The sequence below is a fragment of the Pyrus communis genome, chromosome 9 (genome assembly GCF_963583255.1).
Source record: "Pyrus communis chromosome 9, drPyrComm1.1, whole genome shotgun sequence".
Classification (NCBI taxonomy): Eukaryota; Viridiplantae; Streptophyta; class Magnoliopsida; order Rosales; family Rosaceae; genus Pyrus; species Pyrus communis.
Window position 1 is genome coordinate 16,456,584 of NC_084811.1, and position 26,991 is coordinate 16,483,574.

The 26,991-nt window shown below is 39.1% G+C and overlaps 1 protein-coding gene across 1 annotated transcript; it reads right to left on the reverse strand.

Moving 5' to 3' along the window:
• Positions 1-23,488: 23,488 nt before the first annotated feature.
• Positions 23,489-26,556, reverse strand: LOC137746230 (phosphatidylinositol 4-kinase gamma 8-like). Its single transcript, XM_068486304.1, has 4 exons — positions 26,394-26,556; positions 26,259-26,301; positions 25,994-26,102; positions 23,489-25,491 (listed from the first exon to the last, which is right to left on the reverse strand). Exon 4 carries the CDS (start codon positions 25,392-25,394, stop codon positions 23,742-23,744), a length of 1,653 nt encoding a protein of 550 aa, XP_068342405.1. The 5' UTR covers positions 25,395-25,491; positions 25,994-26,102; positions 26,259-26,301; positions 26,394-26,556; the 3' UTR covers positions 23,489-23,741.
• Between the last annotated feature and the right edge of the window lie 435 nt (positions 26,557-26,991).

Genomic DNA, 26,991 nt, shown 5'->3' on the forward strand with positions numbered 1-26,991 from the left:
GGTGTAGTCCAAGTTCGTAGTTTCAAAACAGGGCAAGAGTTCAAGGTGAATGGGCATCGCTTGAAGCCTTACTACGAGAGCTTTGTAGAACATGATGTGGAGGAGACCACCCCCTATGCCGTGGGTTCCCATGAAGGTTGATCAATGTGGCATCGTCCGGCTGCAAGACGTAAAAGAAAGCGCTATTTGGGAGGCAACCCATGCAATCAACAAAGGACGAACTTGGGAATCGCTCCACACTCAGATTTCCGTCCCTAAACCCTTTTCCTTTGTTGCTTACTTTATGTTATGTGTAATGTGTTTAATTGTGTCTAAAACATTGAGGACAATGTTTAGTTTAAGTGTGGGGGGGTAACATTCTGTTTTGAGATATTTATGCATGAAATTCGTAGGGTATTACCACCTAACATGTCTAAACTTGTTTCCCACGGTTTTTAAGTGTTTTTAAGTTATTTTAGAGTGTTTTAGAGTATGTTGACTTAAAAATCCGAAAATCCCATAAAAATTTGAAAAATTGCTTTGAAAAACCCAAAAAGAGTTGTTTTTGTGTGTTTGTTTGTGTCGTAGGTTACCTTCCAACACAATGATGAGGATTTGGTTTTTAATTGCATGATGGTTAAGAAAGTTACAAACATGGATGGACGTTTGATAGACTCTTTGGTTTATGCTTGGTTGTACATCCCAGTGAGACTTGAGCCTAAACGTTTATTTGGAGAGTAATAATCTGTGCATCATTGTTTTCTAAAGTTGTTGCATGATCTCATTATTCTTTTCTTGGTTACTACTTAGAAGGCGTTTCATCACTTAGTTCCAAATGCTAGAACTCATGCCCATTTCATTCAAAGCATGTTATTGATTTGCATAACACATATGCAAGATGAAGTTGTGTAGTGACCACCATTAAAGCCAAACAGCCATGTGCCCTTCACTCATTTTGTGTTTAAGTTAACCCCATTGAGCCGTGTTAGCCCATGTTCTTTGTTAACCCATATCATCCTCACCTAGCCTAGATTAGGACCATCCGTACCCTTGTTCTTGAAGCATAGTAAGCATGAATGAATTCCTTTTGATTATGTGTTGCAGAAAATAAGTGTGGGGGAAGGATTATTGATATGAGTTTATGTGCCATAGGCATGGTGGAAAAAAAAAAAAAAAAAAAAAAAAAAAAAAAAAAAAAGAAAGAAAGAAAAGAAAAGAAAAAAGTGAAAAAAAAAGAGTTGAAAATAGTTGAAAAGTATTGGTTGTTGAAGTAAGGGCCCAAAACAATGAATTAGGCCCTAAGAGTTGTTTGAATCTCCCCTATTTGTCTAACAGTTGATTTCTGCATTCTAAGGGAATTCTAGGTCTTAAATTCATTACTTTGCTTGCTATTGCTTAAAGAACTTTTGTCTATACCTATCTTTCCTTGTTAGCCAACACCCCAAGCCCCGTTACAACCCTTAACTTCTATCTTGAGTGTTGTGCATTTCAATTGTGGAGTTTGAATTTGGTATGAGCATATGGTGTCACTGGTTCTCGCATCTAAGTAGTAGTGTTCCATTCATGAGATCATATCTAAACACGTTTAATTACTCTAGAAATTGCGTTCTTTGTTATAACATATGTGAGTACTAGTCTTTCATGTTTACATCAATCTTCTCACATATAACTAGTGTAGGGTGTGTAGTCAGAAAGTATGAGTGAAAATTGAGTGCATAACTAGTGAGGAATTGAGGGAATTCTCTAAGGCATGTTACTACATTCAAAATGTGTTTTAATTGATTAAATGTGAACTAGTGAATGGTGACTATAATTAAGTATGTGCTCGAGGGGAAGGAAGACTAAAAGCTATGTGAGTAATGATCTTTGACATGTCATGTTTCATTGGAAATCCCTGAGGCAAATGTTGGAAGGTTTAGGTTATGTTTTGTTTGTTTTGTTTCGTCTTGTTTTCTTTAGTTGTTTTGTTTTGCTCGAGGACTAGCAAAAGTTAAGTGTGGGGGAATTTGATAGGAGCATATTCATGCGACTTAATTAGCTTGTTCTCGTGCATTTATGTTGTGTTTATTTAGTTATTTTAGTGTTTAAGGCCACTTTTGTGTATTTTCAGATTATAAGGCCAAAGTGTGCAAGAAGATGCAAATTGGAGCCTTTTGGAGCAAAAGAGGAATGAATGAGTTGAAGACGTGAAGAAACGACAAATTCCTACTCCAACGATGAATTCTTACCAAAACGAGGAATCCTACTCAAACAAGGTTTCCTATTTTAGGAAAGTTAATCCTAAGTTTCCCGTTTTGGTAACCTTTCCTAATCTTAAACGTCCGTATTTTTCTAGCCACTTTGAAGTCTTTGTAGGCGCTTTAGGACACAAAACGAAGGCTCTAGCCCAAATCCTAACCCTAAACCCTAGCCGCACCTATTAAGCCATTCCCTTTAATTTCTAGTTTTATTTCCTAAATTCTAGCAGCCTTTAGGTGAATTTTAGTTAATAAAAATAAAAGAGGGTTTTGAATTTCAAAACCCTAGGGTTTCCACCATTTAGCCGCACCTTAGGGACCTCTTATTATTTTTCTTATTATTTTTCAGCCACAATAACATCCCAGCCGTACCACCTTTACACCCCATTCACTATAAGCCGTGACTCCCACCAGCCACCAAAAGACCTAAAAAGCACAACCCTTTGCCGCAGCCATCATCTCCATTTTCTCCATTGATTGCCGAGCCTTCCCAGTCCATTTTTCTTCCATTCCAGCCACTTCCAAGTCTTTCCACCAGTTCCACCACCATTCCACCATAAATCTCACCCAAAAACCAAGCGGCAGCACCATCCCATTTTTCCTGAACCTTGCCGCAGCTTTCCCATTCATTCCAGCTTTCCCCCATTTTGCCGTAGCCTTCCTCCACCTTCCTACACCACCCCATAACCTTGCCGCACCACCCAACCGCCTTAAATCCATCCCCAACCCAAAACAACATCCAGAAATTCCCAAAAACCTCACTGCCGCAGCAAGGAGAAGAGGAAAGAGGAGCTTCGACGCGCAGAAATTCAAGTGGATTCGTTGTGCGTTCTAGGTGTAATCCATCCTTTGTTCTTTACGTTTAAATTCAATTTTATTTTTCTTGTTGTGAACATGAGAGGCTAAACCCCTATTTAGCTAGGGGGTGATTCGAAACCATGTTTATGCTTGCAATATGAATTGATTACTTTTGGTTGGAATTTCATGAATGGTGAATTCAATTTGTTTAACTGCTTGATCGATAACTTATTTATGTATGTTTATTGAGAGTGCACGCTTAATTTTCATGCATGAATATGACGCTAGAATATAAGTGAGTTTCACCTAATAGTTATGAACTTATATTCACAAGTAGTGGAGGTTGCTTATAAACAATCGCGTTAAATAAATTCTTGGCATAAGTTTCATGCAATCATAGTAACGAATGCCTCGTCAACACTTATAGTTTTCATGATGCTTAATGATTCTTGCTTGTATCTCTATTATGCAATTCATGTAGGGAACTTGTGGGGAATGCTTTGGGTTGTCGCATGCAATCATCCAATTCATTAACTTAAGGAAAACTTGACGGTTAATTTAAGCGGACCTAATTAAACCGGGGTGTTGAGTTTCATAATTTATCGAAAGACCAACCGAAAATCATCTTGTATGCAAGTGTGACATGTGTGGAGAAGAACCTTCTAGCTAGCATTCATCCATATTTTCATCACATTCATATTTACATTCTGCCTTTAAATTACAATCTGTGTATTTAGTTTAATTTCGTCAAAACCTCAATCCCCCTTTACCTTCGTGTCTAATTTAGTTAGATAGTGTCTTAGTTTGTGTTTATAAGTGCTTTGTATTCTTTGAGTCTTTTGATTTGTTTTAGTGTTTTATTGTTTATTTTTGCATTCTTTGAGTCTAGTTTAGTGTTTTTAACGTTTGTTTTATGTTTTTGAGTCAGTTTCCAAGTGATTTAGTAATCCCTCCTAATCCCCGGTCTAGAACGATCCCTACTTGCATCTTTACTACAATTGTCACAAGAGGGTTTTAATTTGTGTGCTTACCCCTAGTTAATCCCCGGTTAGAACGATCCCTACTTGCATCTTTACTACAATTGCCAAAATTTGATGTGTAACTTATGTTGACACACAAATTAAACCCTATTTGTGACAATTGTAGTAATGAAGTAAGTAGGGATCGTTCTAACCGGGGATTAACTAGGGGTGCTAATCTAATTTGAATTGACTCAAAAACACAAAAACTAAAATTTAATTTGGTCGAATTTGAAAGTGTTTATGACTCCAAATGCTTAAAAACACAAAATAAAACAAATACGAATGACTACGACTCAACAAAATATGGGGGGATTGTGGTTGGACGAATTTAAACTAAATGGGCAGATTGTAAAGAAAATAGATTCTAAGACAAAATTTGGATGAATCAATGGATGATGGGATAGCTAAGGGGTTCTTCTCCACACATGAAATATATGCAACGTAAATCAATTTCCAATTATCAATCCAATAAGTTGTGAACCTCGACACTCCAAGTTAATTAGGTCCGCTTAAATTAACCTTCAGATTTCCCTAGAATCATTGAATTGGATGAATATGCATCGCAAGCAAATTATTCCTAACAAATTCTCTATATGAACAGCATGATAAAGATATAAGTTAGAATCATTACGTTCTTTGGAAATCATAAGCATCGACAAGGCATTTGTAACTATGAAAAGCATGATACGCTTGCCAGGAATCTACTTAACATGATCGTGACTAGCAACCTTCACTACTTGTGAATATAAATTCATAACGATTAGGTGAAACAAACTTATATCCTAGCATCAAATTCAAGCATGCAAATTAAGCGTGCACTCTTGATAGGAGCATATTCATGCGACTTAAATGGCTTGTTCTCGTGCATTTACGTTATGTTTCTCTCGTTATTTTAGTCCTTTATGCTTCTTTTGTGTGTTTTCAGGTTCTAAGGGCCTAGGGAGCAAGAAAGTGCATTTTGAGGCCATTTGGAGCATTTTTGGGCATGGATTGGATAGCTTATCCATGGAGCCAAGAGGATGGACGAATTTGAAGGCCTTGTATGCACTTGAAGACACAAAACAATGGCTCTAGCCCAATCAAACACATTATGCCATACAAACCAACCTATTTTAGGCCCATTCTATGTACTTAAACCCTAGCCCTTTAAACTAATTCATTTATCACTTATCAAACCATTCACTTATCACTCACCACATATCATTCACTTATCACTTAACATATCATTCATTTATTTCACTTCCATACTCCTCTTAATTCCACATGCATTCTCACACATGCACATCATTCACTCACATTTCCACCATTCATTCTTTATTCCTTTCCAAACATCTCACATGCATTTCCACCTTCCTACTTCATCATTTCACCACATTCTCCCTCTTTAACTCACATGCATTCATCATAATTCACAACACAAAACAACTTCATTGCCGTGGGTTCCCATTTCCTTTCCAAACATCTCACATGCATTTCTTCATTATTTCCTAACCCTACATGCATTATTTATTGCATCTTCACATGCATTCACACACACTTTACACATTCAAACCGTGAGCTCCCATTCCTATATGCCATTTTCAGATTTCCACCCACTAACCTAGTCATCAACACATGCACTTCCACCTTTCATCCACAATGATTCATGATTCATTCACTTTGCATCCTTTAAATCACATACTTTTCCATCATTAATTAGCCACTTGCATCTTAAACAAACAACCATATGTTCCCTCCACTACTCCTATAAATACCCTTGCATTCATTCATTCAATTCATATCTCATATTTCCATTCACAACACTTCACACAACACAAATACACATCCATTGCCGCAATTCCCCTTCCATTTTCTGTGCAGTTTTTCTCCTTCATTGCAGCCACTATCCAACCACTTCCCATCCCTCCAAAACACTTCACATAATCCCCAAAGCTCACCTTAGACCTTGTGCTACAACAACGAGGAAGAAAAGAGTGCTTAAACGTTCATACAATTCAAGTTTGAGTTGTTGGAATGTTTAGGTGTTTCTTTGATTTCAAAGTTTAAATTTAATTCTCTTTGTTTTGTACGTATGAGAAGGGAAGAGAAGAGTGCCTAAACGTTCATACAATTCACGTTTGAGTTGTTGGAATGTTTAGGTGTTTCTTTAATTTCAAAGTTATGAGGAACTAAACCCCCTTTAGCTAGGGGGTGATTCGAAACTATGTTTATATTTGCAATTTGAATTGATTACGTTTGGTTGGAATTTCATAAGTTGTGGATTCAATTCGTTTAACTGTTTGATTGATAACTTATTTATGTATGTTCATTGAGATTGCAAGCTTAATTTTCATGCATAAATATGACGCTAGAATATAAGTGAATTTCACCTAATCGCTATGAACTTATATTCACAAGTAGTGGAGGTTGCTTATAAACAATCGCGTTAAACGAATTCTTGGCATAAGTTTCATGCGTATTCCATAGTAACGAATGCCTCGTCGATGTTTATGATTTCCGTTGAACTTAATGATCTTTGTTGAATGTCTCTATCATGAGTATTCCATAGTTAGGGACTTTGATTAAGAATAATTTGGTTGTAATGCGTATTCCATTCAATCCAACGAATTTAGGGATTTGATTGTTTTAGTTGGACTTCCCTAATTCGTCTAAATCAAGTTCTAGCTTCTATTTGAGTCAATTTGATTGTTTTAGACAATTTGAGTTTTTCAAAGCCATTCTGAGTCCTAGTAGTCTTGTTAAGAGTATTTTAATTTAGTTTTTATGTTTTTAAGTCAATTTAGAAGGTTTTAGCAAGCCCTCCTAATCCCCGGTCTAGAACGATCCCTCACTTATCCATTCTACTACAATTGTCAAACGAGGGTTTAATTTGAGTGTCAAGTAAATCTCGCATCAAATTTTGGCGCCGTTGCCGGGGATTAGCAACTTTGCTAATCCTTTGTCTTTATTTTTATATTTTTTTAGTTTTTCGTGCATTCTTATTTCAGATTCTTAGTTTGTTTGTTTCCTTGTTTTTTAGGTACTGTGTATGACTCGTCGCTCTCGGCCTATTATAGAGAACATCTCCGACTTTGACGGTGATTTTGAACGCACTTTGAGGAGAACGAGGAGTCAACAAGAGCCACCACAACCTCCACCACAACCTGGGCTTGAAGAAGACGAAGTAGGTGTAGAAGAAAAGCCCACGGATCAGATTTTTGAAGAAGAACAAGCCATGGCAGCAGATAATAGAACCATCAAGGAGCTTTCGGCCTCGGGTTTGGATAATGCATTGCCTCTTTGTATCCAATACCCCACGGCTGCAGAGGGGAAGACTGAGGAATTTGAACTCAAATCCAGTTTGTTACACCATATTCCGAAGTTCCATGGCTTGTCTATGGAAGACCCCAACAAACACTTGAAGGAGTTCGAGGTGGTTTGTTCGAGCATGACCCCCGTCAATGTGGATGGGAGTATACTGAAGATGAAGGCCTTTCCATTTTCACTTATGGACAAGGCCAAAGATTGGCTCTACGAACTAGCCCCGGGAACTGTGACTTCGTGGGAGAGTATGAAGCGTGCTTTCTTGGAGAAATTCTTCCCTACTTCGAGAGTGATTCTCCTATGGAAGAAAATTAGTGGTATTCAACAGAATCATGGTGAGACGTTCCCGGCTTATTATGAGCGCTTCAAGGGCCTTGTAGCTTCATGTCCCCAACATCAAATGAAGGAGGAACTTCTCCTTCAATATTTCTATGAGGGCCTCCTTCCTATCGAACGTCAAATGGTTGATGCATCAGCGGGAGGAGCATTGGTGGACAAAACACCAAGGGATGCCAAGGTTCTCATAGCCAACCGAGCGCTCAACGCTCAACAATATGAAGGAGTGGGCCAAAGGGAAGCCCCACGGCAACAAAGTGTAAATGAGGTGAGTGCTATTTCTGAAATTCAATCACAACTTGCTAATCTTACTTCTCTTGTTTCTCAGGTTGTGATTGGTCCAAAAGCACAAGAACACCAAGTTTGTGGCGTGTGCTCAATTCAAGGGCATCCATCCGACAAGTGCCCTCAACTAATCGAGAATGGTGGGTGGGAATCTGCCAATGCAATTGGTTTCCAAGGACAAAATCAAAACAACCCATACTCGAACACTTACAATGCCGGATGGAGGGACCATCCAAACTTCAAATGGAGGGAGCCACAACAAGCTGCCCAATGATGCGAACTAATTAAGCACACAAATTAAAACCCTCTTGTGACAATTGTAGTAAAGATGCAAGTAGGGATCGTTCTAGACCGGGGATTAGGAGGGATTACTAAATCACTTGGAAACTGACTCAAAAATGTAAAACAAACGTTAAAAACACTAAACGAGACTCAAAGAATACAAAACACTTATAAACGCAAACTAAGACACTTTCTAACTAAATAAGACACTAAAGTAAAGGGGGATTGAGGTTTTGACGAAATTAACTAAATGCAAAGATTATAATTAAAAGGCAGAATATAAATATGAATGTGAGGAAAATATGGATGAATGCTAGCTAGAAGGTTCTTCTCCACACATGTCACACTTGCATACAATTTGATTTTCAGTTGGTCTTTCGATAAATTATGAAACTCAACACCCCGGGTTAATTAGGTCCGCTTAAATTAACCGTCAAGTTTTCCTTAAGTTAATGAATTGGATGATTGCATGCGACAACCCAAAGCATTCCCCACAAGTTCCCTACATGAATTGCATAATAGAGATACAAGCAAGAATCATTAAGCATCATGAAAACTATAAGTGTTGACGAGGCATTCGTTACTATGATTGCATGAAACTTATGCCAAGAATTTATTTAACGCGATTGTTTATAAGCAACCTCCACTACTTGTGAATAAAAGTTCATAACTATTAGGTGAAACTCACTTATATTCTAGCGTCATATTCATGCATGAAAATTAAGCGTGCACTCTCAATAAACATACACAAATAAGTTATCGATCAAGCAGTTAAACAAATTGAATTCACCATTCATGAAATTCCAACCAAACGTAATCAAATCATATTGCAAGCATAAACATGGTTTCGAATCACCCCCTAGCTAAATAGGGGTTTAGCCTCTCATGTTCACAACAAGAAAAATAAAATTGAATTTAAACATAAAGAACAAAGGATTGATTACACCTAGAACGCACAACGAATCCACTTGAATTTCTGCGCGTCTAAGTCCTCTTTCTTCTTCTCCTTGCTGCGGCTGTGATGTTTTGTGTGTGAAGGCTGCACGGTTTTTGGGAGTTGGGATGCACGGCTTGCAGTGAAAATATGGGAATTGGAAAAATATGGGATGGTGGTGACGGCTGAAAAATATTGGAATGGGAAAAAGGGTTATGGAGGCTACGGCTGGAATGGAGAAAAAAGGTGCGGCTGTTCAGTTTTTGGGTGGTGGGATGCGGCTGTTTTTTGTTTTGTGTGTGAATTTATGATGGTTGGCTGCGGATTGGTGTGGTGGCAGCACGGCAATAATGGGAGGCTCCTGGAATGGAAGGGGAATGCGGCTGTGATGGAGAAAAGGTCAATTAGGGTGGAATAAAAGGGATAAAGTGCGGCTGTTTTGGCAGGGAGAAAGTGCGGCCCTTTTGGTTTTTTTGTGGCTGAAAAAAAATATATTGGGATATGGTGCTGCGGCAATAGTCAATTAGGGTGAATGAATCAATAATTTATTATGGTGAATGGCTGAAAAATGATGGGGAAAGGCACGGCTGGCAAGAATGGAAATATGTGAATGTTGAAGTCAATGAATAATAGTGCGGCTGCATGGGGAATAGGATTGAATATTAGGGTTTAAGGTTAGGGTTTAATGCATGAAATGAGACAAAACTACCCCCCCTTGCACGGCAAGGGAAGGGAATTAGGCTAAAGGCACGACATAGGTTGGAAATTGGGCTAGGGCCTTCGTTTTGTGTCCTAAAGCGCCTACAAGGACTTCAAAGTGGCTAGAAAATACGGACGTTTAAGATTAGGAAAGGTTACCAAAACGGGAAACTTAGGGTTAACTTTCCTAAAATAGGAAACCTTGTTTGAGTAGGATTCCTCGTTTTGGTAAGAATTCATCATTGGAGTAGGAATTCGTCGTTTCTTCAAGTCTTCAACTCATTCATTCCTCTTTCGCTCCAAAAGACTCCAATTTGCATCTTCTTGCACACTTTGGCCTTATAATCTGAAAATACACAAAAGTGGCCTTAAACACTAAAATAACTAAATAAACACAACATAAATGCACGAGAACAAGCTAATTAAGTCGCATGAATATGCTCCTATCACCCAACAAGGAGGATTTAGGCCAAACCCCCCTGGTTTTTATTCCAAGCCGTATGCACCCCAACAACCTTCGACGTCATCTCATTCAGGTACGTCCTTGGAAAGTGATCAAGCTATGCAATTACTAACCTCTATTTCGCAGGGGTTGCAAAATCAAAACAACCGGATAGCAAATAACGAGAAGGAGATGACGGATATGAAGAAACAAATAGGGCAGATTTCTGAGTTCCTTGGACAGATTAGAGAGCAAGGAAAGCTTCCTAGCTCAACCACAGTCAATCCAAAGGGAGGATTCGAATCCGCCAAGGCCATCACCCTAAGGGGTGGAAAAGAAGTTGGGACCGAGCCAAACAATCCCAAATCTGCCCAGAAAGTAGATGAAGAGACGACACAACCTGAGGCAGATCACCCTAACTCGGCCAAATCAGGTAATTTAAGTTCAAATTCATGTACTTCACGTCCTAATCTGCCCAATGTACCTTTTCCTCGCAGGTTCATGCAAGAAAAAAAGGAAGAAAGCGAGAAGGACATTCTTGAAACGTTCCGGAAAGTGCAAGTGAACATACCGCTTCTCGATGCAATCAAACAGGTTCCAAAGTATGCTAAATTCCTCAAGGACCTATGCAATACAAAGAGAAGAAGGGCAAACAAAGAGGTAGTGAAGGTAAGCGAGAATGTGTCCGCTGTTTTGCAACGTAAACTGCCTACCAAGTGCAAAGACCCCGGTAGTTTCACGATTCCTTGTGTAATTGGACATAATCGTTTTGAACATGCCATGCTTGATTTAGGTGCATCCATAAATGTCATGCCTTATTCTATTTATGCATCTATGAATTTGGGTGAATTAAAACAAGATGGTGTAATTATACAATTGGCTGATCGTTCTAACGCGTATCCAAAAAGAGTTTTGGAGGATGTGCTTGTGCAGGTGAACCATTTAATTTTTCCGGCTGATTTCTACGTCCTAGACATGGAGGATTCAGCCCATTCTACATCTTTGCCGATTCTCCTTGGTAGGCCATTCATGAAGACGGCCCGAACAAAGATTGATGTATACAAAGGCACCTTGACAATGGAATTCGATGGGGAAGTGATTAATTTTAATATTTCTGAAACTATGAGATATCCCGTTGATGACTATTCTTGTTTTTCCATTGATGTTATCGATTCTTTGGCGCAGGTATACCTTGAAGAATTGAACGAGGACGCCCTGGAAACAACCATCACTAAGGCCATAGAGCGCAAAAATGAAGGATTTGGGCCAATGCAAGGCCACGGCAAGGAGGAGGAATTCTTTGCAATGGGTTCTAGTGAAGAAATAATTGAGGTTGTGGCAGCCCTTGAGTCATTGCCACAACAATATGGTAAGGTTCCACTCTCACTTTCAAATTCAGTTTCCACTAAGATGCTACCTTCTGTTGTTCAGGCACCATCGCTTGAACTTAAGCCGTTGCCAGACCATTTGAAGTATGTGTTTTTGGGAAAAGGCGAAACATTGCCCGTCATCATTTCATCAAGTCTCACGGCAATGGAGGAGGAGAAGCTTGTGAGGGTGCTGCGAGAGCACAAAACGGCCATAGGGTGGACTTTGGCCGACATTAAAGGAATAAGCCCTACCACATGCATGCACCGTATACTTCTTGAGGAGGGGGCTAAACCAACTCGAGAGGCTCAACGCCGTCTCAACCCTCCGATGATGGAAGTGGTGAAGAAGGAAATAATCAAGCTTTTGGATTGCGGAGTGATCTACCCTATCTCCGATAGCCGTTGGGTCTCTCCAGTTCAAGTCGTTCCCAAGAAGTCCGGAGTAACTGTTATCAAGAATGATGAGAATGAGCTCGTGCCTACACGCATTCAGACTGGATGGCGAGTATGTATCGATTACCGGAAGCTAAATGCCATGACTAGGAAAGATCACTTTCCTTTGCCATTCATCGACCAGATGCTCGAAAGGTTAGCCGGTCATGCTTTTTACTGTTTTCTTGACGGATACTCTGGATATAACCAAATTGTGATAGCCCCGGATGATCAAGAGAAGACCACATTCACATGTCCCTTTGGAACATTTGCTTATCGTCGCATGCCATTTGGCTTATGCAACGCACCGGCCACTTTCCAAAGGTGTATGGTAAGTATATTTTCCGATTTTGTTGAAAAGATCATTGAGGTTTTCATGGATGATTTCAGTGTATTTGGGAGTTCATTTAATAATTGCTTAGATAATCTGACCTTAATTTTGAAACGATGTGTTGAAACTAACCTTGTCTTGAATTGGGAGAAATGTCACTTTATGGTGAAACAAGGTATAGTTTTAGGACATATTGTTTCAGAAAAAGGAATTGAAGTAGATAAATCGAAAATAGACCTTGTACGTCACTTACCCTCTCCTACTTCGGTTAGAGAGGTACGTTCGTTTCTTGGCCATGCAGGGTTCTATAGGCGTTTTATCAAGGACTTCTCCAAGATGTCTAACCCTCTTTGCCGATTGCTCCAAAAAGATGTGCCATTCAAGTTTGATGAAGAGTGTAATTCGGCATTTAACCAACTCAAGGAGAAGCTAGTCTCGGCCCCCATTATTGTACCTCCAGATTGGAGCCTTCCGTTCGAGCTCATGTGCGATGCATCCGACTATGCATTAGGAGCTGTTCTAGGACAAAGAAGAGACAAGCGGCCGCATGTCATATACTATGCCTCTCGGACTCTCAATGATGCCCAATTGAACTACTCCACGACGGAAAAAGAACTTCTAGCTGTGGTTTTTGCTTTAGATAAATTCCGTTCATATTTAATTGGTACTAAAGTAATCGTTTATTCTGATCATGCAGCTTTGAGGTACTTGCTCACGAAAAAGGAAGCAAAGCCGAGGCTTATCCGTTGGATTCTTCTTCTTCAAGAATTTGATATTGAAATCCGGGATAAGAAAGGAAGCGAGAATGTAGTGGCTGACCATTTAAGCCGAATGATCCACGAGGAGCATGAACATGCCGTGCCTATCCCTGAAACTTTTCCCGATGAGCAGCTGCTATCCATTGAGGTAAGTGAACCATGGTATGCAGATTTGGTGAATTACTTGGTGGCTAAACAAATTCCAAATGAACTAAACAAGCACCAACGTGATAAGCTTAAAAATGATGCACGTTTCTATGTTTGGGATGACCCTTATTTGTGGAAGTATTGCTCAGATCAAATTGTACGTAGATGTGTGCATGATTCTGAATTTCACTCAATTCTAAGCTTTTGTCACACATATGCATGTGGTGGTCATTTTGGCACACAACGCACTGCCCTCAAGGTTCTAGAGTGTGGTTTTTATTGGCCGACTATATTTAGGGATGCTAGAACCTTTTGTATGTCTTGTGATCGTTGCCAACGAATGGGTAACATAGGTACCAAGGACCAAATGCCGCAAACCCCTGTCTTTAATATTGAAATTTTTGATGTTTGGGGCATTGATTTCATGGGCCCTTTCCCTCCATCTTATGGTTTCACTTATATCTTGCTAGCCGTTGATTATGTTTCTAAATGGGTGGAAGCAAAAGCCACCCGTACTAACGATTCTAAGGTGGTTGCAGATTTCGTGAAAACTAACATTTTTGCTAGGTTTGGGATGCCGAGAGTAATCATAAGTGATGGAGGGTCTCACTTTTGCAATCGGACCATTGAGGCGTTGCTAAGAAAGTACCATGTCAACCATAAGGTCTCCACACCTTACCATCCTCAAACAAATGGCCAAGCCGAGGTGTCTAACCGAGAAATCAAACAAATTTTGGAGAAGACCGTTGGACCAACAAGGAGGGATTGGAGCTTACGCTTAGATGATGCACTGTGGGCATATCGTACGGCATACAAAACACCCATTGGGATGTCACCTTTTCGGCTCGTCTATGGTAAGCCATGTCATTTGCCCGTAGAGTTAGAGCACAAGGCACATTGGGCCGTGAAGACTTTCAACATGGACATAGATGCAGCGGGAGTTCATAGGAAGCTCCAATTGAATGAACTTGAGGAGATTCGGAATGAAGCCTATGAGAATGCCCGAATGTACAAAGCCAAGACCAAAGCATTCCATGATAAAATGATTCGAACCAAGACCTTCACAGTTGGGCAGAAAGTGTTACTTTTCAACTCTCGCCTACGTTTGTTTCCTGGTAAGTTGCGTTCTAAATGGATTGGCCCGTTTGTTGTTACTAATGTTTTCCCTCATGGTGCAGTGCAAATCAAAAGTTCAAGGACGCAGCAAGAATTCAAAGTGAATGGGCATCGATTGAAGCCCTATTACGAGATGTTTGAGGAGCATGTCGTGGAGGAGGTACCCCTCCATGCCGTGGAACCTAGTCAAGCTTAAACGGAGGTACCGTCCGGCTGCAAGACGTAAAAGAAAGCGCTTCGTGGGAGGCAACCCATGCATCCGAATAGAGAAGAACTTGGAAACCCCTTTAAGAGACTTATTTTTATTCCTTTCTTTTTCTTTACTGCCTTTACTTTGCTTTCTTTCTCGTATTTGTTTATTTGCTTGCTCTGTTGTGACTTTCTGCTTAAAACATTGAGGAGAAAGTTTGATTTAAGTGTGGGGGGGTAAACAATTTGTATTTGCATGAATTTCGTGGGATTTATTCACCTATCACTTAGAATGTTGTTTCTTGCTATTTTAAGCGTTTTTAGAGTGTTTTAGTGTGTTTTATAGTGTCTTGGTATAAAACTCCGAAAATTTGATAAAAAAAAAAAAAAAAAAAAAAAAAATTCTTTTCTTTGTTGCTATTTCGTTTCTGCCTTGTTAGGTTGTTTAGTTGTTATTGTTTGTTTGTTTATTAATTGTGTGAGTCTATGATTGTAACATTGAGAAAATGTTTGATTTATTGATAGGCACTGCTAAACAAAGAAAGATGATGCTTCATAAAGGTTGTTTGCTTGAGGCCCCACTACGTGGCTTTACTCTTGGAGCGGAAGGCGTAGAAGCGGAAGGCATCGGAGCGGAAGGCATCGGAGCGGAAGGCGTAGGAACAGAAGGCATCGGAGCGGGAGGCATCGAAGATAGAGCATTCCAGGCCTCAATACTTGGCCAAGCGCTGGATGAGCCAGGAAAAAGGTGCCTCTGGAGGAAAGACGAAAACCTTTGACGGTCACTGTGAATCCGACCTTCAGACTCTTGCAACTCATCAAGCTTCCTCTTCATGCCCGTCGAATAGTTGTTTGCAAGCACGTGCAAACTTCTATTCTCATACTTCAGCTGCTGGATCTCCTGCTTGAGACTTTCCACCTCTGCCATCAATGATTCCACCTGACGGGAGCGGGCAAGCAGGCGTTGGCCCATGTTGGACACAGAACTCGTACACTGAACACTAAGTGCGAGGGACTCTTGAACGGCCAACTCATCGGACCGTCCTGACAGCAGCCTACTATCTTTTGGAGTGAGGAGGTTCCTAGCTACTATTGTAGCTGTTGTGGCGTCCTGCATCACGGAGTCTTCACCTGTGAGAGGACCGTTAGAAGAAAAGAAAGAAGGGCGCCATACGTTACCTTGACGCGGCGCGCCCGTATCACTACTAAGGCTCAATTCCAAGCTAAGGTTCGATGAGTTTGCCATTTTTCAAAAGTGTTCAAAGAGAAGGGATGGAGTTAAATTTCAAAGGGCCGGAGTCGATTTTCAAGAATGGGAAATTTTCAGAATGTGTTTGTTGTGGTGATCGATAGCTCAATAAAAAAGCCAAGGCGACGCGTCCACCAATTCAAAAAGCCGGAATTTCCGGCGTAATTTAGGCGACGCTTTCTCGGCTTTTCAGAAGGCGCGTTCAACTTTGTCAAAAGATTTCTTCTTTTCTGACAACACGTGGAGGCCATCATCACAACTACACATCTTTTGCCGACAAGCGCAAAGTTCGGCGACGCTTTCTCAGCTTTTCAGAAGACGCGTGCAGCTTTGTCAAAAGGAGCCGCATCTGCACTACCACGTGTCGTTCAGAAACCGAAGGGGCGTCGTTCAGAAATCGAAGGGGCGCCTGCTCAGAAATCGAAGAGGCGTGTTCAGAGATCGAAGAGGCGCCACTATTTCAAAAAGCCAGAGTTGCGGGATCAAAACGTTTGTCGACAAAGGTAAAAAGTACCATCACTTGCTATTATCTCTATATATGTCGACCTTCGTCTTTTATGGTAGGGCAAACCTGAAGAAAATGCCCAACTCTCCCTCACCTCTGAGGGTGCACTCCCAGCCAAGCCTTTCGAAATACTCAATTCTTTCTTCTTCCCCAAAGATGATACCAGATGCCTGGAGTACATATGACCGAGGAGGAAACAGCACAACAAATACATGTGCTGATTCAACCAACCGCTTCTTCAAAAGCAAAGGTATCTCATATCATCAAGGTCAAAAGCAAAAGTATCTCATATCATGCTCTTTCCCTGTCTTTTTCTTTGTCCTTGTTCTTACTCGCATGGCAAAGTAAAACAAGCAATCAGCCGGCACTTGGAGTCAGTCTTCCGTTCTGGAGCCAACTGCCTGGAATCTATTCCTGATTGCTTACCTAGCGTTGCTCTCGAGTAGTCATCTTCAACGGTTGATACACTTCCGGAGAAGGGACCACTTCTGCAAAGGGGAGCGAGTAAGGCAAGTGAAAATGATACATTGAAGCATGTGGAGACAAACATAGGCTGAGTTATCCTCCAACCCTTTTCAATACGAATTGGAAAGATTGAACAAAGAAACAGGCCAAAGGGGTAAGCTCAGACCTTCGGGGAAGACCAAAAGAATCCTCCAGCCCAGTAGCACAAAGGAAAATCAATGATGGGCGGAAACCAGTTCAAGAGTAAGCCTGTGGAATCACAAAGATCAAAGCCTCAATGCAATTACCAAGGAGAAGATGGAATTTACACTCTATAACCAGATTTGCGTCTCTAAACTCTTCTCTTTGTTAATTACATTATGCCATGTTTAGTATGTTTAAGTGCTTTTTGTGTATTTACTTATGCTTTGTGTGAATCTATGCTTAAAACATTGAGGACAATGTTTGATTTAAGTGTGGGGGGGGTAACTAAGTATATTTGATGCAAATACGTTGGATTTTATCACCTATCACTTCACATGTTGTTTCTCACTGTTTTAAAACTGTTTTAGTGTGTTTTGTCTTAAAAATTCGAAAATCCCATAAAAATTTGAAAAATTGTTTTGAAAAACCCAAAAAGAGTTGTTTTAAAGTTGTTTTTGTGTGTGTGTTTGTGTCTTAGGATACCTTCCAACACAATGATAAAGATTTGGTTTGTAATTGCATGACTGTTAAAAAGAGTTATAACATAGAGAAAAGTTTGATTTACTCTTGGTATATGCTTGGTTATGGTTATAATGTATGACTTCACATGCAATCATAAAAGAAAATTTAGTTTTTGTAACATGCCTGAAGGAAGGAACTCAAACAAATGCTACAACCCTGAGAGACTTGAGCCTATAACGTTCTTTGGAGAGTTTAATCTGTGATTTCTTGTTTTCTAAAATCGTTGCATGATCTCATTATTCTTTGCTTGGTTACTACTTAGAAGGCGTTTCATCATATAGTTCCAAATGCTAGAACTCATGCCCATTTCATTCAAAGCATGTTATTGATTTGCATAACATATATCAAGATGAAGTTGTGTAGTTGCCACCATAGCCAAATAGCCTCGCTTCCCATATTTCGTATATGTTGTAAGTTTTACCCCCGTTGAGCCATGTTAACCCATGTTCTTTGTTAACCCACTTTATCTTCACCTAACCTAGAATATGACCGTCCTTACCCTTGTTCTTAAAAGATAGTGAGCATGACTTAATTGAATTCCTTTTGAGTTACATTATGAAAGAAAATAAGTGTGGGGGAGAGAATGTTTAAGTGTTTATGTTTTGAGATTCAAAAGAAAAAAAAAAAAAAAAAAAAAAAAAAAAAAAAAAAAAAAGAGAAAAGAATAAGTGATTGAAGAAAGGTTCCAAAACACCAATTCTGGGCGTAAATTGTCTAAATTCTCCCTTTTTGTTCAAAAGTTGAGTTTTCATTCAAAAGTGAATTCTAAGTTGATTCAAATGCTTTGCTCACTATTTCTTTAAGAACCTTTGTTTTCCATATCCCTTCTTTGTTATCCACATACCCCAAGCCCCGTTACAACCCTTGACTTCTATCTTGAGTGTTGTGTATTTCAATTTGTGGAGTTTGAACTTGGTGTGAGCTTATGGTGTCACTGGTTCTCGCGTCTAAGTAGTAGCATTCCATTCATGAGATCATATCTAAACATGCTTATTAACTCCAGAAATTGCGTTCTTTGTGATATTTATATGTGAGTGTTCGTTTTCATGTTACATCAATCTTCTCACATATGACTAGATTAGGGTGTGTAGTTAGAAATTCTGAGTGAAAATCGAGTGCATATCTTGTAAGGAATTGAGCAAATTCTCTAAGGCATGTTACTACATTCAAAACATGGTTTTAAATGCTTAATTGTGAACTAGTATATGGTGACTATGATTAAGAATGTACTTAAGTGTGAAGATGACTAAAATCTGTGAGAATGATGATTTTTAACGTGTCATGTGCATTGGAAATCCCTAAGACGGTTGTTGGAAGGTTTAGGTTGTGTTTTACGTGTTTAGTGTTGTTTTGTTTATTTGTTTTTATTCTGTTTTGCTCGAGGACTAGCAAAAGCTAAGTGTGGGGGTATTTGATAGGAGCATATTCATGCGACTTAAATGGCTTGTTCTCGTGCATTTACGTTATGTTTCTCTCGTTATTTTAGTCCTTTATGTTTCTTTTGTGTGTTTTCAGGTTCTAAGGGCCTAGGGAGCAAGAAAGTGCATTTTGAGGCCATTTGGAGCATTTTTGGGCATGGATTGGATAGCTTATCCATGGAGCCAAGAGGATGGACGAATTTGAAGGCCTTGTATGCACTTGAAGACACAAAACAATGGCCCTAACCCAATTACATTCACCTTGCCTTGGGCTTAACACATTATGCCATACAAACCAACCTATTTTAGGCCCATTCTATGTACTTAAACCCTAGCCCTTTAAACTAGTTCAATTATCACTTATCAAACCATTCACTTATCACTCACCACATATCATTCACTTATCACTTCCATACTCCTCTTAATTCCACATGCATTCTCACACATGCACATCATTCACTCACATTTCCACCATTCATTCTTTATTCCACAAACAAGTCACATGCATTCACAACACAAAACAACTTCATTGCCGTGGGTTCCCATTTCCTTTCCAAACATCTCACATGCATTTCTTCATTATTTCCTAACCCTACATGCATTATTTATTGCATCTTCACATGCATTCACACACACTTTACACATTCAAACCGTGAGCTCCCATTCCTATATGCCATTTTCAGATTTCCACCCACTAACCTAGTCATCAACACATGCACTTCCAACTTTCATCCACAATGATTCATGATTCATTCACTTTGCATCCTTTAATTCAATCACATACTTTCCCATTGTATAATACATCCACATGCATCTTTAACCAACAAACATTACAACCACATGCACCCTTTTCTCCACATTCCAAACATTGCCGTGTATCCCCTTCATAAATTCAAGCATCTTCACATGTTTTCTAGCTTTCCCTTTCATTTCCACCACTCATTCTTCATCATTTCAGCCACCTACATGCATTAATTATTAATATCTTCATCATTGCATCCAGAAAATGAGCAAGAAAGCTTCCCAAACACATGCATACACACACTATTTTCAGCACACACATGCAATTCCAACATCAATGCCGTGGGGCTTCCCTTTGCTTTCCAGATTTTCACATGTGTCCTAGCTGTTTTCTCATCATTCCTCCACACAAACACATTAAACAAACAGCCATTTACACCTCCACTCCTCCTATAAATACCCTTGCATTCATTCATTTAGGAATCATCTCATTTTCATACACAAACACACCACAAACACTTCCATCTTCTCCCTAGCCGTGAGTCTCTCCATTTTCTGCACCATTCCCTTCCCTTTCTCCTCCATTTCTTCCATTTCCATAATCCCCCAATCCATTCAACACACCAACAACATCCCTTAGTCCTTGTGACACAACGAAGAGGAAGAGAAGAGTGCCTAAACGTTCATACAATTCAAGTTTGAGTTGTTGGAATGTTTGGGTGTTTCTTTGATTTCAAAGTTATGAGGAACTAAACCCCCTTTAGCTAGGGGGTGATTCGAAACTATGTTTATATTTGCAATTTGAATTGATTACGTTTGGTTGGAATTTCATAAGTTGTGGATTCAATTCGTTTAACTGTTTAATTGATAACTTATTTATGTATGTTCATTGAGATTGCAAGCTTAATTTTCATGCATAAATATGACGCTAGAATATAAGTGAATTTCACCTAATCGCTATGAACTTATATTCACAAGTAGTGGAGGTTGCTTATAAACAATCGCGTTAAACGAATTCTTGGCATAAGTTTCATGCGTATTCCATAGTAACGAATGCCTCGTCGATGTTTATGATTTCCGTTAAACTTAATGATCTTTGTTGAATGTCTCTATCATGCGTATTCCATAGTTAGGGACTTTGATTAAGAATAATTTGGTTGTAATGCGTATTCCATTCAATCCAACGAATTTAGGGAAATCTGAAAGTTAATCTAAGCGGATCTAATTAACTTGGAGCATTGAGTTTCACAACTTATCGAAAGACCAACTGAGAATCAATTTTGTTTGCAAGTGTAACATGTGTGGAGAAGAACCCCTTAGCTATTCCATCATCCATATTTTTCATCACATTCATATTTACATTTTGCCTTTAATTATATTCTGTCCATTTAATTTAATATCGTCCAACCACAATTTCCCCCCCCTATTTTGTTAAGTCTTAATCATTCGTATTTGTTTTATTTTTGTATCTTTAAGCTTTTGGAGTCATAAACACTTGCAAATTCGTCTAAATCAAGTTCTAGCTTCTATTTGAGTCAATTTGATTGTTTTAGACAATTTGAGTTTTTCAAAGCCATTCTGAGTCCTAGTAGTCTTGTTAAGAGTATTTTAATTTAGTTTTTATGTTTTTAAGTCAATTTAGAAGGTTTTAGCAAGCCCTCCTAATCCCCGGTCTAGAACGATCCCTCACTTATCCATTCTACTACAATTGTCAAACGAGGGTTTAATTTGAGTGTCAAGTAAATCTCGCATCATAAGGAATCAGGAAGAATTTATTAAGGCTTGCAATTGGCTGAAAACAAGGAGACCTTATCCAGTCCTGTTTTATCTAAACCTTATCCAAACTAATCTTATCTTATCTTATCCTATCCTAATCTTATCCTACCTTAATTCGAGCTACAAGGGGGAATCAATTTCACATTAAATCACCTAAATATCTGGTTTTAGAAGCCTTATCCTCTACCCTAGATTTGTGTGTGACTTTTTCCCTAGGACTCTACCGCAGCACCCTAGTCCTTTTCCTTCTTGGTTTGTACCGTGTAATCCTTCTCCTTGACAGCCTTTGCCGTGCCCCCTAGCCCTATAAATACACCACACATTTGCCACATAAAGGGGGAGCTAAAGAGAGAAATTCAAAAAAATAAACACATAATGCCGCAACTTTGCAAGGAAGGAAGGAGAAGAAGAGCTCTGTGTCGTGACCTGCCATCCAAGGTCATTAGAGTGCTGGAGCATTTCTGGGTTCTTTCTACCCTTAGTTTTAGTTAAAATTTTAAATTAGATTGGTCTTGTTTAATTGCAAACATGTGGAACTAATTTCGTTTTAGCTAGAGGTGAATTCAAAGCCATGAACATATGTGTTATATGAATTGATTAAATCCAGTTATTGTTTCGTAAAACATGAATGTGATTTACTTATCTGTTTTATAGAGAACTTATTCTTGTATGTTTATTAAGGAGGCCTACTTAGTTTGCATGTATGAATTTGATGTTAAAATATAAGGGAATTTCACCTAATAGTTATGAGCTTATATTCACAAGTAGTAAAAGTCACTAGTCATGATTGCGTTAAGTAAATCCACGGCAGGAGTATCATGCTTTTCATAGTTGTGAATGCCTTGTCAATGCTTATGATTTTCATAGAACTTAATGATCTTTGATATGTATCTCTATCATGTTGTTCATATAGGGAACTTGATAAGAATAATTTGATTGCGTCGCTGAGTCCAATTCAATGAAATTAGGAAAATCTGAGAGTTAATTAGTGTTGTTCACGATTAATTTGGGGCATTGTCATTCATGGTTTATAGGAATAATAACTGGAAATCGATTTGTATGCATATGGTTCATGTGTGGAGAAGAATCCTCTAGCTAGCCTCTCACGCCTTAAGTCACCTTAATTTCGTGCTACCTTTACTTAGTTCTGCAACTTATTAGTTTTAAGTCAATTTTCGTCAAAACACATTCCCCTTTAATGTTTTGAGTCAAGTTAGTCAAATTTCATTCAAATCACCCTTTAGTTCCTGTTTTGAGTCAATTTAACTTAGTTTTGTGTTATTTGAGTCAGTTTAGCTTGTTTTGAGTTTTTTGAGTCTAGTTTTCTGCTTTTCAGTTAAATAAGTGTAGATTAGCATCCCTTCTAATCCTCGGCCTAGAACGATCCCTACTTACGCATACTACAATTGTCTAAAAAGGGTTTAATTTGTGTGTTAGTTTATATCACATCACCCCTAACTATTTGTCTGAGAGGGCAATTTGTTCCCGTTGAGGATGGATATTGTTACTAAAAACCATGCATTTTGGAGTAAACTGGAACATGTACCGTTTAGTCTTCAAATTCCTTGCAAGCAAGTCCGAGTTAATCTCTCTTTCACTCTCCTATTTTTACTACTTTTAATTAGGGTGGGCATTCTAGTGGGTTTACTTGTCACATCCCGTTTTAATTTTAATCCTATTTTATTCCCTAATGCTAGAAAATTACGAAAACGTCCTTGACGTTCTACTAGCTTTACCGACCAACTCTACCGAAATGGATAGGTTTGTAAAATTTACAAATTACTTTTGGATAGAAACCCGACCACCGATCCAATAGGTGAGTTGGGTTAGATAAAGTAATATTAACTCGATTGAAATTGATCACCCGAATCTCAACAAATTCTTATTTAACTCAAAAAGAAAAAGAGTAACTTTGGAAGAAAAAAAAAATAAAAGAAAAGAAAACTTGTTAACAATATCAACCGTCTGAACAATTCAATCCTTCCCAAGCAAAAACATGTGCAAGAGAAGCAATTATATGCCAGTGTAGGGCAACAATACAAGAAAACGTAGAAGGCAGACAGGTACGTACATAGAAAGGAAGGATGGCGTTTCCACCGATCTCAACTGCTCCTTATGGTAAATTGGTAAATCGGTAAAATGGTATGTATTTATTTACAATCTACTCTATCTAGCATCATTTCATTTGACAATAATGTACAGTCACTCCATAAGATTAATTCTCAGAAGTTGCAGGAAGTTCCCAACCTCAGTTTCGAGCTCAAGCACTTGTTGCCCTCCTCCAGTTTGTGCGCCAAAAACTTGTCAAAATGGTCCAAGAACAATTCCCATTCGTCTCCACTCATGTCTCCAAATGATATTGCTCCCCCAGTTTCACAACTGAGGGTCGCTGCTGAGAAACTCCCGCTCTTCATCAAAACCCCTACCTTACGACCGCCACCATCACTAGTAGTTCCATCATCACCAACATTGTTGCTGCCTGTTATAGTGTTTCTATCATAGTTGTCAACAGTTTGATCATTTTCCTCGAGTAGAGGAGACAGAGATGCATCGGTCAACCCAGTCATTGAACCCGCTGATGAAAACCTTGACATGATAATTTCGGGATGGCTCGGAAGATCCATATTCTCATTAAACCCTTCTTTACTTTCATTGTCTGATTCAAATATTTCAACTTCTCCAATTTCTCCTTTCTTCTCGTTGTCTCTAGTAGGCATGGCATTCTTAACTTGCATGCAAAAATTCTCCAATATACTCAACGTTTCTTCATCGGCACAGAACTGCCGAGTCATCATTTCTCCTATATCAGCAAGACAGAGCCCTGAAGCAGCAGACCGCTTCAAGAAGATGGTGCATAGCACAAGAACACGGATAGCAGCCTCCCGTAAAGAAGGAATCTGAGTTCGTAGAAGCTCCGCATCTTTGTAGGGGTCAAGTTTGGATATGTACTCAATTTCAGACTCGGAAAAAGGAACTGAAGCTTGAGGCCAGTGCAACCATTCGAAATATGGATCATCAAGCCACTCAGGAAGGCAAAGACCATGGTCAATAGGTACAAGCTCAAGCACCCCAGCTGCATAGTTGTGCTGCTCGTATGTCTTAACAAGCATGTTCCCTGCATGCCTGTCAAGATTCAGGAGTCTTACATCAAAAATTCCAATATGATGGACAGCAGCTACTGAAAAGCCTGAAGAACCTAACTCTCCAGCATCAAAGTCATGATCCACGAAGCGCTGCAGAGAAGCAATCTTATAGGGTGAAGCGGAAATTGCGGCTGCATTTTTGTTAATGTGGAATGCAACATGAGAAATTTTCACTAAAGCTGTTGGAGGAACACCAGCGAATCCACCGTGGTCAAGGAGATATGCTGCCAATTCTCGGATTCCAGATTCACCAATCCGAACTGAGCGTTTCAAACCCGGTTGGCCCAGCATCCTGCCTCCGAGACCTTTAGGATTATTGAAAGCTAAAGGTTCTTCATCTATGGGCTTTGCCACAGCAATATTGTCACCATTTTTGCTACATAAGTAGTAGGCACCGCCTAGTCCACTTGACACTGGCAGGAGGTCGGCACCAGACGCCATAGATATGGCAACCTCGACTACAAGAGCATGTACCCTAGGTATCCTACTGCCACCAACAATCTCAATTCTTGGATTAGTGTCAAAATCTTCCTCCGATGCAGTGGTTAGGGATAGACATGGGGTGGAGAAGCTTTTGTGAAAATTAGCATCACCGAATGCATGTTTTAAGGAGTGGGCAAGAATGTTATAATCAAGTTGAGTATAGGACTGTAATCTGCATCTCTGGGATCGGCTAAATGTCTTGAATCCATGATGTTGATCAACTGCTACAGCCATTTTGACAATTCTCATGCAAATAAGAATGGAAGCAGTGCATGCCAGAGGCACTTGTTCCTCTCAAAAGATCCCCTGAGAATTAGTCTTCCTTGGCAAGTTAGGTTACATAAATCTGCATATTTGACATAAGCACAATTAAATTAAGATCAATTTCCAACAAGAACAATATGTATTCTATAAAATGTTAGCAACAATAACGATATTCATATCACGAAAGTCTTAGCAACCACAATTAATGTGGCATTCAATTCGTAAGATCAACATTCTAAAACGTATCTTCGTTTTTTTTTTCTTTTCTGGATGGTAGTAAACTAATTCAGATGTCACTCGACAATATTCTCATTGTTGTCCGTTCATCAGAATGCATATCTTCAGAAAGTTATCTTTCTAATTAATAAACAAGTCAAGTGTTAATAACTGACACGATCATATGTCCAATGTTAAAAACTGAGTAACTTGATACGATTATTTTTTTCCTGAGCAAATCTATTGAACGAAAGAATGAAAGAAAGAAAAGAAATTGGTTTAGGAGAGCAAGAGAACATTAACATATAAATTGTGGAAATAAAAGAAAGAAAGACCCTGTACAGAAAGACGTGAATTAATGATCTGACCGGAGAGTGGCAAATATGCTGGAACGAATTCAATCCCATACTTCGTGAACGACCAAAGTTACACACCAACTTGTCTCCATTTCGCATCAATACGTTACGTCGCAACCTCCTGCATGTATATATATATTTGCTTTCATTATTTATTTATTGATAATAATTTCATTACATTCCAATTACCAACCCAAAAAATCACAACGTAACACCTAAATGAAACCAACAAACAAAATATACATGTACAGATAAAAATTTGAATTGAAAAAGCAACCTATTTTTCCCTCGCTCCTCCGCACATAAATCGCCACGATAGTCTGAAACATGCACAACAATTTATACGTAAGGAAATCGAGAGAAAGGAAGAAATCGACAGAGATGAACAAGTTGCTGTAATTGTAGTTGTTACCCTGAACACTGGTAAGGCATTCAGGGAGACGAACAGAAGGGGGGGTGGGGAGCGTGAGAAAGAGAAGAAGAACAAGTTTTTATCCCACTCTGGTAATAAAAAATGTGTAATGCTATTTACTACTTTCAACCACCCCCAATCCAATCTGCAGCGCCCTAACCTCTCGCTGGCTCCCCTTCTCTATTCGATTTCGATCCCCCAACCTCCTTCTTCTTCCTTTTTTTTCTTTTTCTCTTTCTTTTTCGTGGTTGATGATTGATTACTTGATTTGGCTTATTTTTTGCTCCTGCTCCACCGCCAACGCTTTTCTATTTCCGAACTTAACCTTTTTCTGTTTTACGTTTCTAATCTTGTCCGTGGAAGTTAGAAATGGACGTTCCTTTTGAATCCCATCATTTTGATCATGTTGGTGCTTTAGATCCTAGCCCTTACAATTCATGATTTTTAGATAAAAACTCATCTACGTATAAATGTTCAATAAAAATCCAAATTTAAAATATGCAGTCACATCAGAACACTATTGACCTACTAATACATTTTATTTACACCCATGCCACTTTCCCAAATCCCTAAATTTATTCCAAATTAAAAGTTGTAG